The sequence below is a fragment of the Rutilus rutilus genome, assembly GCF_951802725.1.
Source record: "Rutilus rutilus genome assembly, chromosome: 21".
Taxonomy (NCBI): Eukaryota; Metazoa; Chordata; class Actinopteri; order Cypriniformes; family Leuciscidae; genus Rutilus; species Rutilus rutilus.
Window position 1 is genome coordinate 9,713,982 of NC_140226.1, and position 16,477 is coordinate 9,730,458.

Below are 16,477 nucleotides of genomic sequence, written 5' to 3' on the forward strand. Positions count from 1 at the left end.
GTGGAGTTTGTTTTAGCTGCGCTCTGTCTGTCAACCAGGAAGTCCTCAATAAGACATATTTCACTTTCCAGATGCAAAGGAATGGCGTAAGTACAATCATATTCATCATTAATTTAATGCAATTTATGCGCTATTAAACTGTGTACACTTATGCGAAAGCGATTCTGATGTGCTGTTCACCTGTTCATCCATGTCAGTTGATTTATGTCACGGTAGTTGCTGTTGGCATGTTTCCAAGTGCATGTGTTTCCTCTTTGTGTTGCAGTATCTGTTATTAATGGATTTCAGTGACATTTTAAAATCGTTTCTGACATCAAATATGAAGTACGTTGCTTTTAATATAATGTTTGCATGAAGCTGTGCAGAATTAATGGATAGGTTAAGTGGATAAAATATTATTGACAGCACGAATGCAGATGCATGCTGTTATCTGTGATGTGTTTCTGTGATATTGCATATAATAGTACAGTATGTCCTTTCTGCTTTCTTCTAGTTTGGGCATCTTTCTGCCATGAATAAGAGGAAATCTTGTGCTCACAATGTTGTAAAACCCTCTAAGACTCCTAGGACAGATTGTAAAACACATGTACAGGATGAGGAGGAGGTTGATGAGGAAGATGGAGTCCAGCAAGATCACTCACTCTCTTCTTCGGTCAGTTTAATGATTTCCTGAACAGAACCTGATAGTGACAATGGTGCATTCATAATGAACATTACTGTGACAGTTCTGGTCCAAATAACATTTATCCAGATGTGTAAAGATTACCTGAAAACCATTCTTGAGTAAAAGTACAGATACCTTACACCAAAAATGATATTACATTACAAGTTACAAGTAACCTGTTCCAATGTGATCTGATTTTAACAGTATTCAAGTATTTTACTCGTTCTGAGCATAAGCTCAAAGATGCACAATTTCTCAACACCTGAGAGACATGCCAGTGAAAAACAAGAAACAGTTGTTTTGTGAGGAGAGCAATCACATGTTTAGTTTTCTGAACTAAAACTGAACACCTAAAAATGATAATAAATCGAGGTTGACAGAACAGCCTCAGTTTAGCTAAAGTGCTCAAAAATGATTAGCCCATGATTTACTCACCCTCAAGTCATCCTAGGTGTTTATGACTTTCTTCGTTCAGACGAACACAATCAGAGTTAAAAAAAAAAAAAAATGTCCTGGCTCATCCAAGTTTTATAATGGCAATGAATGGCTGATTTCTGTTTTGAAGTCCATAAAAGTGCATCCATCATGATTAAAGTTATCCAAACGGCTCCGGGGGGTTAATAAAGGCCTTCTGAAGCGAAGCGATGCGTTTGTTTGTGTAAGAAAAATAGTCATATTTAACACGTTCTAAAGTAAAATTCTAGCTTCCGGCCAAATGGCCATACGCAGTCCACTTGCGTCTAAAGCATATCTTGTGATGTTGGAAGTAGCTGCGTCATGGCGTAGCGTAGATATCAGCAGAACGTCGCATTACTCGCATAGTTGCGGTTTACACTTGCGTTAAATTTGACTTTACTTTATTTTACTTTATAAAGTTTTAAATATGGATATTTTTCTTACACAAACGCATCGCTTCACTTCAGAAGGCCTTTATTAACCCCCCAGAGCCATATCGAGCGCTTTTATGATGGATGGATGCACAGAAACGGCCATTCACCGCCATTATAAAGCTACATTCACTAGCCTTGTTGACAAGTTTGGGTGAGTAAGGACAAAATGCACAAGAGATACACCACCTCCGGCGAGAGCGTCAAAATGGCCGGAAGTCATTCGGCGGTGAGCTCCGGCGAGGGCGCGCGGTGCATCTTGGACGGTGAGAGCGGCAAGGAGAGTTGAAGTCAGGTTAACTTTATGGTAATGAGCTATGACGCGGTTCAGCGGCAACCAATCAGAATGTAGAAGTCCTCCGCTTGAGAGGATTCCAGAGAACACAGTCCTGTAAACTTTGGTTCTGACCACATTAGTTTCCAAGCAAAATAGAGGAGAAGGTTGATCATGTGAATTTGATAAGAAGGCGCGCTACACTATTTATCGGCAATATTTTTGTGCTAGAATGCTTGTTTTTCAGCGGGAATGCAAATTAGATTAGCATTTACCCATGAACACAAAAGCCACACCACACAAATGGCTTTTAATTGGTTTATTTCATTAGCAAACATGTCACTATAATTGTTAAAGTCCTCGTGAACCGGAAGTTGCAAACGACTTTTCTCCAATGTGAATTTCTCCAGTGTGACGTATTTCCAAATGTAACGGAATATTGAATAGAGGGCGGGGTTTTACTTTAGCGCTTCTCCTCTCCATCTCTCGCTCATAGCAGACTAACGGTTTGAGGCTAGTGGAAGTAACTTTTCAGATTTTGATTAAAGATTACCACGGCAAACAATTTTTTTCTGTGTATTAACTTGCACAGATTAAAGGTTGCATCAGCGATTTCAGGCCCAAACATAAATGATCACATTCATTTAATCTTTCCTAACGATCCGCTAGCTACCCACCCCATAAGCATGCCGTCAAAAAACCGCGTCTCTGTAGGCAGCCTAGGCTCTGAGATCTGCACACAAAAACAGTTGGTTTCACCACCACTCAAAAACAAAATAAATAGTGTTCCAACCAATCACCGACAGGGGGTAGGTGTTGTGAGGTTTTCGCGTGCAGCCGTCATAGGCAGCCGTGCACGAGCACAAAAAATTTGTGTGCAGATCTCAGAGCCTAGAGACGTGTTTTTTTGATGGCATGCTTATGGGGCGGGCAGCTAGCGGATCGTTAGGAAAGATTAAATGAATGTGATCATTTATGTTTGGGCCTGAAATCGCTGATACAACCTTTAATTGTTCACCACAAGACTAGTTATATGCGCTAACAAAAGTAAATAGGGTCAATTTTGATTTCATTTTTTAAGTTTAAGTTCTTTCCATCGATCAATTTCTTAGTTTCACATTTAAAAGATTCCATGAGGTTAACTGATACCCTACTTGGTCAGTCTGCACATATAACGATCAACATGGGTGTTTGCTTTGCGGCCCCTTTAAATAAAGTTTAAAAAAAGACCAAGCATTCGATATACGTCAGAGCATCAGAGCGTCCACAAATCTTTCTATGGTTGGTAGGGCAGCGAGAACGACTTTTGCCACTCTCGGCCGTGGCGGTGTGAGCGCACAGATAGGGTGCTTCTCATTTCTTATGTGTGCATCCTCGTTTCCATTCCTCGCTTCCTTTCCTTGCCGTCTTAGCTCCATCCCCATAGGAAGCGAGGGAAGGCTACACTTGTGTATCCTCGCTCATGACTCCTCAGGAAGCTTCCTCGCTCCTTGTCTCCTCACAGCGCAATTAGAGAATTGAGATGTCCTTCAAGATGACTGAGTTTGATCGGTTTCCAGGTCACAGGCTGGAGGACGGAGGAGCGAGGAAACAAGGAAGCATCAATTTTAGTATTGAGAAGCACCCATAGCACCTTCAACGCCTAGTAGATAGTAAAATCACTTCTTTTGTAGCAGAAATAAACTGCTGCAGAAGAAAATAAGTGATGTGCAAAATGTAAGGAGTAATTGCATTATTCATCACAGATGTATTGGAGTAAAGAGTACATATGCTTATTCAAAAATATAGCCAAGTAGAGAGTAAAAGTAATGTTGATGCTCAGTAAAACTACAAAGTAGCCAAAAAGATACTTAAGTACTGCAAATGATTACATTTACTTAAATACTTTACGCCACTGCATTTATCTTGTGCTGTTTCAGAGTGCCGGAGACATCGGCGTGATAGAAAGTATCACTTTAAGGAACTTTATGAGTCACCATTCGCTTGGACCTTTCAAATTTGGACCAAATGTCAACTTCATTGTTGGGAACAATGGAAGTAAGAATTTCTTTAATTCAAATGTATATAATATGAATTAATTGAATGTACAATACCAGTCAAACATTTGGTGACACTGGAAAGCATTTAAAATAAATTGTGCCTATATATATTTTTAATGGCTGTTATTGGAGCAGATTGTGAAGGAAATGCTTATTTCATAGTTTTGATGACTTGACTTTACTGCTGTCTTAAAATATGCAAAATACTTACAAAATGATGGGTGGATGTGTTCAGACTGTATAAAGTGGTTCTCAACCCTTTTGACTCCCAAGTCCCCACTTTGTCCGAGACCATATTCAAAGGCCCTCCTATCTAAGCTCATATGTACCTCTGTTTAATGTTTTGCATATTTATTTTAAGTGTGTTTTTTTAGCATTTTAATTAAGATTGTTATATAACTAAATTTTAATAATTTTAAGATTATTTTTTAAGAGTGGGTGCTGACCCCCTAGTTAAGAACCACTGGTATAAATGTCTCAAAAACATGAACGTATTAACAATGTTGTTACTCAAAAATCACTCTTTCCTCAATGTATTTTGTAATGCTACTCTAAGCTGGGAAAAGTGCCATTCTGACAGCACTTATAGTGGGTCTTGGTGGAAAAGCAACTACAACCAATAGAGGAACATCTTTGAAAGGCTTTGTGAAATATGGAGAGAGGTTAGTATATTTTAAGGAAAGAAGCACTGATATATCTGTATATTATAAAATAATGTATTGATCCTTTTGTTTACAGTTCTGCAGACATTAAAGTGAAATTAAAAAACAGAGGAAACGACCCTTATAAAGGTGACATTTATGGAGACAGCATCTGCATTGAGCATCGGATCTCAAGTGATGGTTGCAGGACTTGTAAAATCAAGAGTAAAATTGGTAATAGCATGACTTCTGTTGACAGGTTTTATCAGAAACAGGGCTTCCTCTCTGTTCACACATATATTTGAGATTTGCTCTATTTTTAGGGCATGTCATTTCCACAAAGAAGGAGGAGTTAACTGCTATACTGGATCATTTTGGCATCCAGGTACTTTCTGTACAAAAAAATCTGCTCGCATATAGTGCAATTTTATAAAAGATTTCATGTTCTTTTACCTATTTGTAAGTAATTATTTTTGGTGACATTTTGGCACCGGTCTGCATTAGTCAATTTAGTTAAAAATCTAGTTGTTGTAATAATTTTGTTGTTTAAAGCAAAGCACACAAATCTGTATGTCTTTATTTCTGTATTTCATATTACAGGTTGACAATCCTGTATCAGTCCTTAATCAAGAAATGAGTAAACAGTTCCTGCATTCAAAAAGCGAAGCAGACAAGTACAAGGTGATTTATTTTTCTTATACCATACACCAGTATTTAAAGCAGTGATATACGCCTAACTACTTTCACGCTTTTCATCTTTTTTTTCCTGAAGTTTTTCATGAAAGCAACTCTTCTGGAGCAAATGAAAAGAGACTACATTCACATCAAGCAGACCAAAGCCTTGACACGTGACCAGGTGGAAAGACAAGAGGAAGTGAGGCTTTACTCATATGCTAATTCATTAGTCATGTATCACCCTTAGTGTTTCTCACACTTTTCCACCCACAATGCACCACTGTGGTAACATCACACATATGTCATATCTCTATATTTTTAGTGTCTCAAAGATCTCAGGCAGTTGTTCTTGCAAAAGAAAGAAAGATATGAACGCTTGTCGTCGCTCGACGATATGAGACAGACTCTAGAGGAGCTGAAAAAGAAGATGGTGTGGTGTTTGGTGCGTTATTTTAGTGTATCTTACTAAAGTGTGAAAAATTCTCTGTTAGAGAGTCTCTGTTAAACTGTGTCTCTGTTTGTTGGTTATAGGTGAGGGAGAAGGAGAGACAAGTTGAACAGCTGAGGGAACAAATTGAAAAAGAAGAGTCTGATTGTAAAAATGAAGAAAAACTACAGCTCTGTCAGGTTTGTGTGATTAGTTGTATTGATTTGGGTTTGTTTTATAGTTTTTAGTACCAGTTAAACATCATTGTCAAAGGTGAAGTGTTTTAATTGATGATTGTTACATCTTGCATATAGATATATATATAAAAAAACAAACAAAAAAAAACGATTAACTTCTTAAGAAAAAAATTATTACTTACCCCAAACGGCAGTGTGTATATATATGTATATATATGAATACCTCCGATGCAAAAGCCTCTAAAAGCCACCTATGTCAAAAATGAGATAATAATATTGAGTGAATACTCTCCGCACATAGTAGCCTATACGTTCATCAAATACTTTCACTTCAAACCCACTAAATCCCAGCCTCATCTCATTCAGAAATGCCGGTACTTGGGTATATAAACCTATACATAGGCGGACTTAGAGGCTTTTGCATCTGAAGTCTTCATATATATATTTATATATATATATAAACAGTATATATATATATACACACACTACCGTTTGGGGTCAGTAGATTTTTTTTCTTTAGAAGTTAATAGTTTTATTCAGCTAGGACACATTAAATTGATCAAAAGTGACAGCAAAGACATTTATAATGTTACAAAAGATTTCCATTTCAAATAAATTTCTATTCGTCAAGAATCCTGGAAAAAAATCTGTCACGGTTTCCTCAAAAACTTTAATCAGCACAACTGTCTTCAACATTGATAATAATTAGAAATATTTCTTGAGCAGCAAATCAGCATAGAATGAATTCTGAAGGATCATGTGACAATGAAGTCTGGAGTAATGATGCTGAAAATTCAGCTTTGCATCACAGGAATACATTACATTAAAAATATATATACCAATAGAAAACAGTTTTTAAATTGTGATAAAATTATTTCAGTTTTTTTTTCTGTATATTTGATCACATAAGTGCAGTCTTGGTGACCATAAAATACTTATTTCAGAAATATTAACAAATCTTACCAACCCCAAACATTAGTAGTCTTTTTTTTTTTTAAATTGTAAAAGTCTTTTTGCTTTTCAGAACAAAGTTTCCACTGCTGAGAAGAGACTGCAGGACATCCAGATGAAGCTTTGCACGCTTAGAGAAGAGCAGGAACAATTGGCAGAGGAGAGCCATAAAATGAAGGAGGAAATTAAAGTCAAAACAAAAGCACAGAAAAATCAGGAGGTGAGATGTCTTTGTTTTCTCTTTCTGTTTGTTATTGCTTCTTCCAATAAAATCATAAATTGACACATGCTCACATGTATATTTTAATATCTCAAGCTACATAATACCTGCCTTTTGTTTTGATGAAGACTTGCATCTCTCCACAGTTAGAATAAGCATTTAACATAACAACTGAGCAACTTTGCCTGTTTATAGTATTTGTTATTCTTAAAGGAATATTTCACCCAAAAATTACAATTCTTCCTTTTGGCATTGTTCTGTGGAACACAAACAATGTTTTGAAGAGCGTTTTTGCTTTTTTTGTCCATGCGGTGAAAGCACAAAGTGACAAGGGGCTGTCAATAGTTCTACATCATCGCACCATAGGCCCCTCCCACTGGCATTCAGTCGCTTAATGGCTGACATTTGCCTACACTGGATGTGAGCGCCGCGTTGCGTCAAAAGCAAATAATGCCGTTTATAATCACTGATGCTTTCTAAACTGGAGACAGAATATGACGCTATTGAGTCTGTCGACAACAGGACAAATGGAAGAGGCAAAGAACGTTAGCTGTGACACGTTCAGTTTAAAGGAACACTCCGACTTTTTGGGACTTTAGCTTATTCACAGTATCCCCCAGAGTTAGATAAGTCCATACATACCCTTTTCATTTCTGTGCGTTCTGTAAGTGTTATTTGACGCACCCACCGCTAGCCTAGCTTAGCACAAAGACTGGATGTAAATGGATAATGGTAGCATACTAATCCCAATAAGTGACAAAATAATGCAAACATTTTCCTATTTACATGTTGTGATCTGTATAGTCACAGCGTGTACAAATAACAAGGCTATATGAGACAGAGACCATTTTTAATCGTATAAATACTGGGAACTATATTCTCACTAGGCGTAGGAGCACAGCTAACGTTACTTGGGCGGAGTGATTAGCGCAGCACACGAGACGCCCTGTGGTGAGGAGCAGAGAGTTCGCTCAGAGTTAGAGTAATAGAGTCAGTAATTACTAGATAGTAAATTTATAGTTTACAATCATGGGTGTTCGCTGTATTGTAAAGAGCTGCGACAATAAACAGGGGAGACCAGGTAATACCATGATGTTTCATAGAATTCCAACCAAAAACGCTGACCTGATGAATCGATGGCTACTTGTTCTGGGTATAGATCCAAACACACCTGTAAACATCATCAAGAAGTATTACGTTTGCTCTGAACATTTTACAATAGACGACTATTTTGAAAAAATGCAAGTTGCCACACTGACCATGAAACGTGTGCTAAAGGATGCAGCCATCCCATCGATAATAAAGACAGGACAAATTGGATCACCTGTTGCTGCGGTAAGTGTTCCGTTATGTTTTGAGATGACTAACATTAGCCATACTGTAACAGTGCCATGCTGTAATGTAACCTTAGTAGTGACACTATTACGTGAATAGGGGCTCCGTGTATCCCCTTTATTGTTATCATTGTGTTGTCATGAACACACTGTATCGCTCAATAACAAATGAGCGGCGCTAAATGTAACTCTCAGGACTGTAACATTCAACTTGCTAATAAACAGCTTCCAAAGTTTGTAACTCCTCGTCTGTGTATTCTGGCTCAAAACTATATGGTTCTGGATCTTGGTTTGATACACAGTAAAATTCCTCTGACAATTCCTCAAAGTCAGCCATGATCACGAGTCACGTTCGCTACTAGCTAGTTAGTCACGTTTGTTTTGTTTACGGAACCATCAACAGGGCGTCTCGTGTGCTGCGCTAATCACTCCGCCCAAGTAACGCTAGCTGTGCTCCTACGCCTAATGAGAATATAGTTCCCAGTATTTATACGATTAAAAATGGTCTCTGTCTCATATAGCCTTGTTATTTGTACACGCTGTGACTATACAGACCACAACATGTAAATAGGAAAATGTTTGCATTATTTTGTCACTTATTGGGATTAGTATGCTACCATTATCCATTTACATCCAGTCTTTGTGCTAAGCTAGGCTAGCGGTGGGTGCGTCAAATAACACTTACAGAACTCACAGAAATGAAAAAGGTATGTATGGACTTATCTAACTCTGGGGGATACTGTGAATAAGCTAAAGTCCCAAAAAGTCGGAGTTTTCCTTTAAACAGCTCAAGGATCCCAGTGTCAGGAAAAAGTGGATAGTTTAATTTAACGGCGTCCCGGACTGCGTCGGAGGATTATATATTATATGTTTGTTCGGAGAGTTTTGTAAACGAGCCCAAGGCACAGTGTAATGGAGAGTTTGCAAAGAAACTTTTAAAATAATAAAAAAATCCTTGACATATGACCCCTTTAAATAATGGCAAAAGACTAAAAATATTGCTCAACACATGTATGGAGTACTTTTATGCAGTTTGTTTGTCAGCTCAAGTCATTCGCTTACTTTCTGAATGGAAAAGAGCAATGTGACCCATCTCATTTTGTGTTGAAAAAGAAGAAAGTCTTATGGGTTTGGAAAGATCTGATGTAGAGTAAATAATTATATGGTTTTAATTTCTGGGTGAAATATAACTTTAAGTTAGCTGCTTGCTTAAAGGTGCTCTAAGTGATGTTGGGTGACGTTGACGTTAAAAGTATTGTCAAACAAAACGGAGGCTAGCTAGACCCTCCCTCCTCCTCATCCGCGCACTAACCCCCCAAATCCTTCTTGTCGGTTATTGGCTGGAACAGTTTGTTTTTCTTGCCGTTTGTGGAACCTGGGGTGTCTACAGAGACCACGTTTTTTTACAGTATGTTCAGGGGACAGGCAGCTAGCGGATGGTGAGGAGATGTTTGCTGTATGTGTCAAAAAATGTTTTGGCCTAAAAAACGCGTGACATCGCTTAGAGCACCTTTAAAGCAGGGTCCTTGTTGATTTCTGAAGAGTTTGTATAGGTTTTTTAGATTGCCAGTTTTTCAGGTGGTTTACTTCCGCGCTGAGAATAAATTGAAACAATTAGAAAAGGAGCAATGCCTTCTTCAGGAGAGAATTCACAAAATAAGTCATGGGTGAGTCCATTTGTTGAGGGAACACCTCTAATTTTAGGCTTTCTGTTTTTCAAATTTGATGACAGTGTGTTTCATGTCATACTGTAGGGCGTTTTCACACCTATCTCATTTGAAGAGTTTGGTTAAGAACCGGTTGCATTTTCTTACTTAGTTAAGTTCGTTTAGGCATACAGTGAGGAAAATAAGTATTTGAACACCCTGCTATTTTGCAAGTTCTCCCACTTAGAAATCATGGAGGGGTCTGAAATTGTCATCGTAGGTGCATGTCCACTGTGAGAGACATAATCTAAAAAAAAAAATCCAGAAATCACAATGTATGATTTTTTAACTATTTATTTGTATGATACAGCTGCAAATAAGTATTTGAACACCTGAGAAAATCAATGTTAATATTTGGTACAGTAGCCTTTGTTTGCAATTACAGAGGTCAAACGTTTCCTGTAGTTTTTCACCAGGTTTGCACACACTGCAGGAGGGATTTTGGCCCACTCCTCCACACAGATCTTCTCTAGATCAGTCAGGTTTCTGGGCTGTCGCTGAGAAACACGGAGTTTGAGCTCCCTCCAAAGATTCTCTATTGGGTTTAGGTCTGGAGACTGGCTAGGCCACGCCAGAACCTTGATATGCTTCTTACAGAGCCACTCCTTGGTTATCCTGGCTGTGTGCTTCGGGTCATTGTCATGTTGGAAGACCCAGCCTCGACCCATCTTCAATGCTCTAACTGAGGGAAGGAGGTTGTTCCCCAAAATCTCGCAATACATGGCCCCGGTCATCCTCTCCTTAATACAGTGCAGTCGCCCTGTCCCATGTGCAGAAAAACACCCCCAAAGCATGATGCTACCACCCCCATGCTTCACAGTAGGGATGGTGTTCTTGGGATGGTACTCATCATTCTTCTTCCTCCAAACACGTTTAGTGGAATTATGACCAGAAAGTTCTATTTTGGTCTCATCTGACCACATGACTTTCTCCCATGACTCCTCTGGATCATCCAAATGGTCATTGGCAAACTTAAGACGGGCCTTGACATGTGCTGGTTTAAGCAGGGGAACCTTCCGTGCCATGCATGATTTCAAACCATGACATCTTAGTGTATTACCAACAGTAACCTTGGAAACGGTGGTCCCAGCTCTTTTCAGGTCATTGACCAGCTCCTCCCGTGTAGTTCTGTGCTGATTTCTCACCTTTCTTAGGATCATTGAGACCCCACGAGGTGAGATCTTGCATGGAGCCCCAGTCCGAGGGAGATTGACAATTGGCAATTTCCCCGTAGCCCTTTCCAGCCTTGTGGAGGTGTACAATTTTGTCTCTAGTGTCTTTGGACAGCTCTTTGGTCTTGGCCATGTTAGTAGTTGGATTCTTACTGATTGTATGGGGTGGACAGGTCTTTATGCAGCTAACGACCTCAAACAGGTGCATCTAATTTAGGATAATAAATGGAGTGGAGGTGGACATTTTAAAGGCAGACTAACAGGTCTTTGAGGGTCAGAATTCTAGCTGATAGACAGGTGTTCAAATACTTATTTGCAGCTGTATCATACAAATAAATAGTTAAAAAATCATATATTTTGATTTCTGGAATTTTTTTTTTAGATGTCTCTCACAGTGGACATGCACCTACGATGACAATTTCAGACCCCTCCATGATTTCCAAGTGGGAGAACTTGCAAAATAGCAGGGTGTTCAAATACTTATTTTCCTCACTGTATATGAACTTGGCAATCACACTCGGATCCGCACCAAAACAATCACTCCGAGACCGCCAATTGAAAACGAACTGGGGTGGTTCGGTTGAGGTGAGAAAGTAATCCGACCCAACGGACCAACAAACCAAGTGGTACCACAATTCATAATAGGAAATGTGTTATATGAAAGTCAGCATTGTAATTCATCTGAAAGGATTAGCCAATTAGCGCCAAGCACCACCCACTGTCTGTTGATTGGGAAATTTCCTCTATTATTATGAAAAAAAATCTTTGGGAAAATCTTGCTTTGGAAATACATGATTCGTCAAATAGGCTTCATTCGTAAATTCATCATATTATAATGAAAAACAGCTTTTTGAAAAAGCACATTTTATTATAATTTTTTATATATATATTTAAACAGTAATAGTGTTAAACAGTAAAGAGGATATTGTGAAATATATTAAACAATAAATGTTGTTTTTTCATGGAATTTTACAAAATAAATAGATACATTATTAATTAATTAATTAATAATTAATTACTTAAAGGATTAGTTCACCTCAAAATGAAAATTTCCTGATAATTTACTCACCCCAATGCCATCCAAGATGTCCATGTCTTTCTTTCTTCAGTGGAAAATAAATTAAGTATTTTGAGGAAAACATTTCAGGATTTTTCTACACACAATGGACTTCAATGGCAACCAGAATGTTGAAGTTCAAATCAATGCCGTTTCAAAGGGCTCTGCACGATCCCATTCGAGAAATAAGGGTCTTATCTAGCGAAACGATCGGTCATTTAAAAAAAAAAAAAATTGTATATACTTTTTAACCACAATTGTTCGTCTTGTGCTGGTCTGCGACACGCCACGTATTACGTTATCACGTTGGAAAGGTCACGAAAAAAAAGAAGAAAATAATAATAATAAATTAAAACAAAGATGTCGGACGATTTTGAAGTTGGAAGAGAAAATGAGATGGAATTTTTCGCCCTTCCCTACCTTTTTGAACCGGAGTACACAGACAAGTAACTTAGAAAGATGACATGACTCGTGACCTTTCCAACATGATGACGCAATCACAGACCAGCACAAGACGAACAATTGTGTTTAAAATGTATATAAATGTTTATTTTTTTTAGAAAATGACTGATCGTTTCACTAGATAAGATCCCATTCCTCAGCTGGGATCGTGCAGAGCCCTTTGAAGCACTTCAGAGCCCTTTGAAACTGCATTGACTTGAACTTCAACATTCTGGTTGCCATTGAAGTCCATTGTGTGTAGAAATATCCTGAAATGTTTTCCTCAAAAAACTTAATTTCTTTCCCACTGAAGAAAGAAAGACATGGACATCTTGGATGGCATTGGGGTGAGTAAATTATCAGGAATTTCTTTTATTTTGAGGTGAACTAATCCTTTAAGTAATTATTTCAGAATAAACTGGTGCATTTAATTGTTGTTTTATTGAATTCTTTATTTATTGAATTATTTCATTTTGAGTAATTTGGTCCTCCATAACACGTGACATGGTACACTTTGAAATGTTGCCTTGTGAAAAGCGAATGAACCAAGAAGAAAATGCTACATTGTATCAAATTAAGTCCCTGTTTCGGAACAAAGCAAATGATCTACAGGTCTGAAAACGCCCATAGTTGTCATTTGTTCTACAGTATCTACAGGATTCAAATGAATATGTAGTTAAAGTAATAAACTAATTTGACAATGCTGTCAATGTCACGTTTTTAGCAGTGGCAGAAGAAGTCATGAGACTGAGCACGCACAGCATCTAAAAAAAATATCTGCCTTCAAAAAACAACTGGAAGAGCTTGAGACACAGTCCAGCGCTCTGAATCAAGAGATTAAGGACAAACAACAAGCTCTGTTTAAAGGAAGAGAGGAATATGATAAACTGAGGTAAAGTCTGGCAACTGTATTATTTATGGGGCTTGTGCCTTTAATTGACTGGACAGTGAGGAGGAAGACAGGAATGTGGTGGGACACAAGGCATATTCAAACGTTACGTGAACCGCTGCAGTACAGCTTCCACAAAGTCTTAAAATGTACCTAAAATGTAAAAGAAATTCACCATCTTTTGTGATTTAAACAATATTTTATATTGTAAAAATATTATAAGTTTTATTTATTTATATTCAAATGATGATTTTTTTTTGCATTTGTGTAAAAATGTGTGTCCCTTTTAAAGAAAACACCAGCTTGGCTTGCCCAAGTGAAAAAAAAAAAATACCAAAATGTATTTGAAATACATTTATATTCTACTAAGTATACTACAAAAACTTAAACATATGTACAGTGCTATGTAGGATCTATTTTTTTAATTAAGGCATTAAGTTCAATTTCCAAAAGATGATTTTTTTATTCCTCTTTTTAGTCAACTTTAGCATGGGTGTCTAAACTTATGCATAGCACTGTATGTACTTAATATAAATACCCTACAATTGTACTTTTGGCATACTAAATTGAAATACTTAAAGTGCCCCATTATGCTATTTTAAAGTTTCCTAATGTTATTTTGGAGTCTCCTACAACAGGTTTAAATGCATCAAAGGTCAAAAAACTGTTTAATTTTCTCATTATATACATTTGCACATCACCACATTTTCAATGATTCTCAAACGACTCGTCAGATGAATCAATCTCTCTAAATCCCGCCTTTCCGCGAGCTACTCTGCTCTGATTGGCCAGACAGCTCAGTCTGTTGTGATTGGTCTACCGCGTACAGCATGTGTCGAAAACAAAAGCCCATTGCCATAACGTCAGCTCTGCTTGTCCTGAGGCTTCCTACACCGTAAACTAAACACAGTAACGAACAATGACGTTGATTTTACCATATCAATGCGAGCGCGAGTCCGAAGATGAAACATTGAAAGATCTAGTCATTCAACCCGAATCTCCATCGGAAGGAAGACTTGAGCAGGACGTTTCTCGGTGATACGCTACTTAGTTTGAGGTACATTATGAGATGTTGCAACTGTAATTACTCACCATCAGCATTAACAAGTGCATGTCCATCAACAAACCAATTATTTTGCTTGTACTAATTTATTTACCGAGTATTTTTTCTAATTTATTGCGGTGAACATGTAGAAACTGTATCAATAACAGTGCATACATTAGCCGAGCTCTAGCATGAATGACTGATGTAACATACGTTGGTAAAACAAATCTTGCTCCATGCTTAATCTTTCCTCAAAGTAGTGAGAACGACAGGAACGATGTTACACACTATGTGAAAGGTCATTTTCAAAAATCCATAATAGAGGCCCTTTAAAGTCTCCTAAATTGGAATAACTAATTTTGTTCTTAATGCACTTTAGTTATCCAGAAATAGTGCTGAGGTCCAACTAAAGATATACTTAAGTATATTTGATTGTGCTAAAATGAAACTATTGCAAATATACTTTAGGTACACTTTAAATATCTTGCATTTAAAGAGTGATATTATACAGAGATCATACTATCCTTACTAATAGTGATATTAAAACTCTTTTTAGGCTTAATATGCTTTGTGCAATAAAGAGGTCCTCCAAATAAAGTTTGATGATAATATTTATATCAGTAAGTTTTAAGCGAAATGTCAGTAAATATGTTAATGTATTTGTAGTATACTTGGTATGGAAATAAATGGATTTTAAATACATTTTGGTATAGGTTTTTTCACTAGGGTGATCCTTATTTCTTGCAGTATTTAGAAATATTACAGTATTTGAGTTTTTCTTATTTTTTTAGCATGGAGGAAAAAAACATCCAGGTCTCTCTGGAGTTCAAACTGAAGAGAAAAAAGCAGCTAATGGCCAGCAGATCCAACAGACTGAAACGGTTTGGTGATCACATGCCAGAATTGTTGGAGTTAATCGACAAAGCCTTCGCTCAGGGGCGATTCATCAAGAAACCTGTGGGACCAATAGGTGAGAGACACGCCGAATCTTCAGATTATTCACTGAAATCTTAAACACAAAACAAGTCATTATTCACCTTTGTTGTTGAATTTACCATTAATAATAAAAAAAAAATTCTTCTTCGCTAGGTGCATGCATCAGCCTAAAGGATCCCAGTTTAGCCGTGGCTGTGGAGAGTTGCTTAATAGGTTTCATCAAAACCTTTTGCTGTGACAATTACAGGGACGAAAAAGTCCTGCAAGGACTGATGTCTTCATATTTCCCAAAAGGCAGTAGGCCTCAGATAATCGTGTGCCCATTCACAGACCGTGTTTATAACGTTCAAGGCCGGTAAGAAATATTTGTGTCCAGAAATGGGAGTTTCTGGAGACCGAGGTCTTATGCATGTACGGTAATTATGACGTTTCTATGTTTTCTTGTCAGTGGAGTCAATCATCCTGAGTTTCCATCAGTGCTGGACTGCCTCAATGTCGAGAACCCTGTGATAATAAACTGCCTCATTGATATGAGGGGCATTGAGTGCATTCTGATTATCAAAGTAAGTCAACTTCAAATGTTTTTATGCAAAACCATGCTGTTTCATTGCAGATTTATAGTAATAATAAAAAAAAATATATATACTGTATCTTATGCTCACAAAGGCTGCATTTATTTAATCAAATATACAGTAAAAACATTTCTATCATGGCAACTCTGTCAAAGGGGGAGGGTTTTAGACGAACTCTGAAAGCACGCTGCAAACTGCTATAGTGAATGATAACCAGCCATTTAAATGTTGAGCAAGCAAGCTCATTGGCTGCAGATGCGACATGAACCAATCAGCTTGTGCCAATTAGTTAATGTTGCAAATACCATCAGCTTGCTTTAGGGACCCATCAGCCTGTGAGTTTCATGACA

At 37.6% G+C, this 16,477-nt stretch overlaps 1 protein-coding gene across 2 annotated transcripts in view; it reads left to right on the forward strand.

The window, feature by feature from the left end:
* Nucleotides 1-16,477, forward strand: part of smc6 (structural maintenance of chromosomes 6) — a 24,129-nt gene continuing 7,652 nt past the window's right edge. Inside the window, exons 1-17 of one of the 2 annotated variants that reach the window (XM_084393271.1) lie at nt 19-86; nt 266-324; nt 494-652; nt 3,745-3,862; nt 4,421-4,526; nt 4,603-4,739; nt 4,829-4,890; nt 5,106-5,186; nt 5,278-5,379; nt 5,503-5,622; nt 5,712-5,807; nt 6,829-6,975; nt 9,888-9,976; nt 13,410-13,577; nt 15,411-15,589; nt 15,709-15,910; nt 16,004-16,118. In XM_084393271.1, coding sequence (XP_084249397.1) covers nt 512-652; nt 3,745-3,862; nt 4,421-4,526; nt 4,603-4,739; nt 4,829-4,890; nt 5,106-5,186; nt 5,278-5,379; nt 5,503-5,622; nt 5,712-5,807; nt 6,829-6,975; nt 9,888-9,976; nt 13,410-13,577; nt 15,411-15,589; nt 15,709-15,910; nt 16,004-16,118 — 1,863 coding nt within the window. In that variant the 5' untranslated portion in view covers nt 19-86; nt 266-324; nt 494-511. Of the gene's footprint in view, nt 87-265; nt 325-493; nt 653-3,744; nt 3,863-4,420; nt 4,527-4,602; nt 4,740-4,828; nt 4,891-5,105; nt 5,187-5,277; nt 5,380-5,502; nt 5,623-5,711; nt 5,808-6,828; nt 6,976-9,887; nt 9,977-13,409; nt 13,578-15,410; nt 15,590-15,708; nt 15,911-16,003; nt 16,119-16,477 lie in introns of both variants that reach the window. The other variant, XM_084393270.1, reaches the window with a different exon arrangement.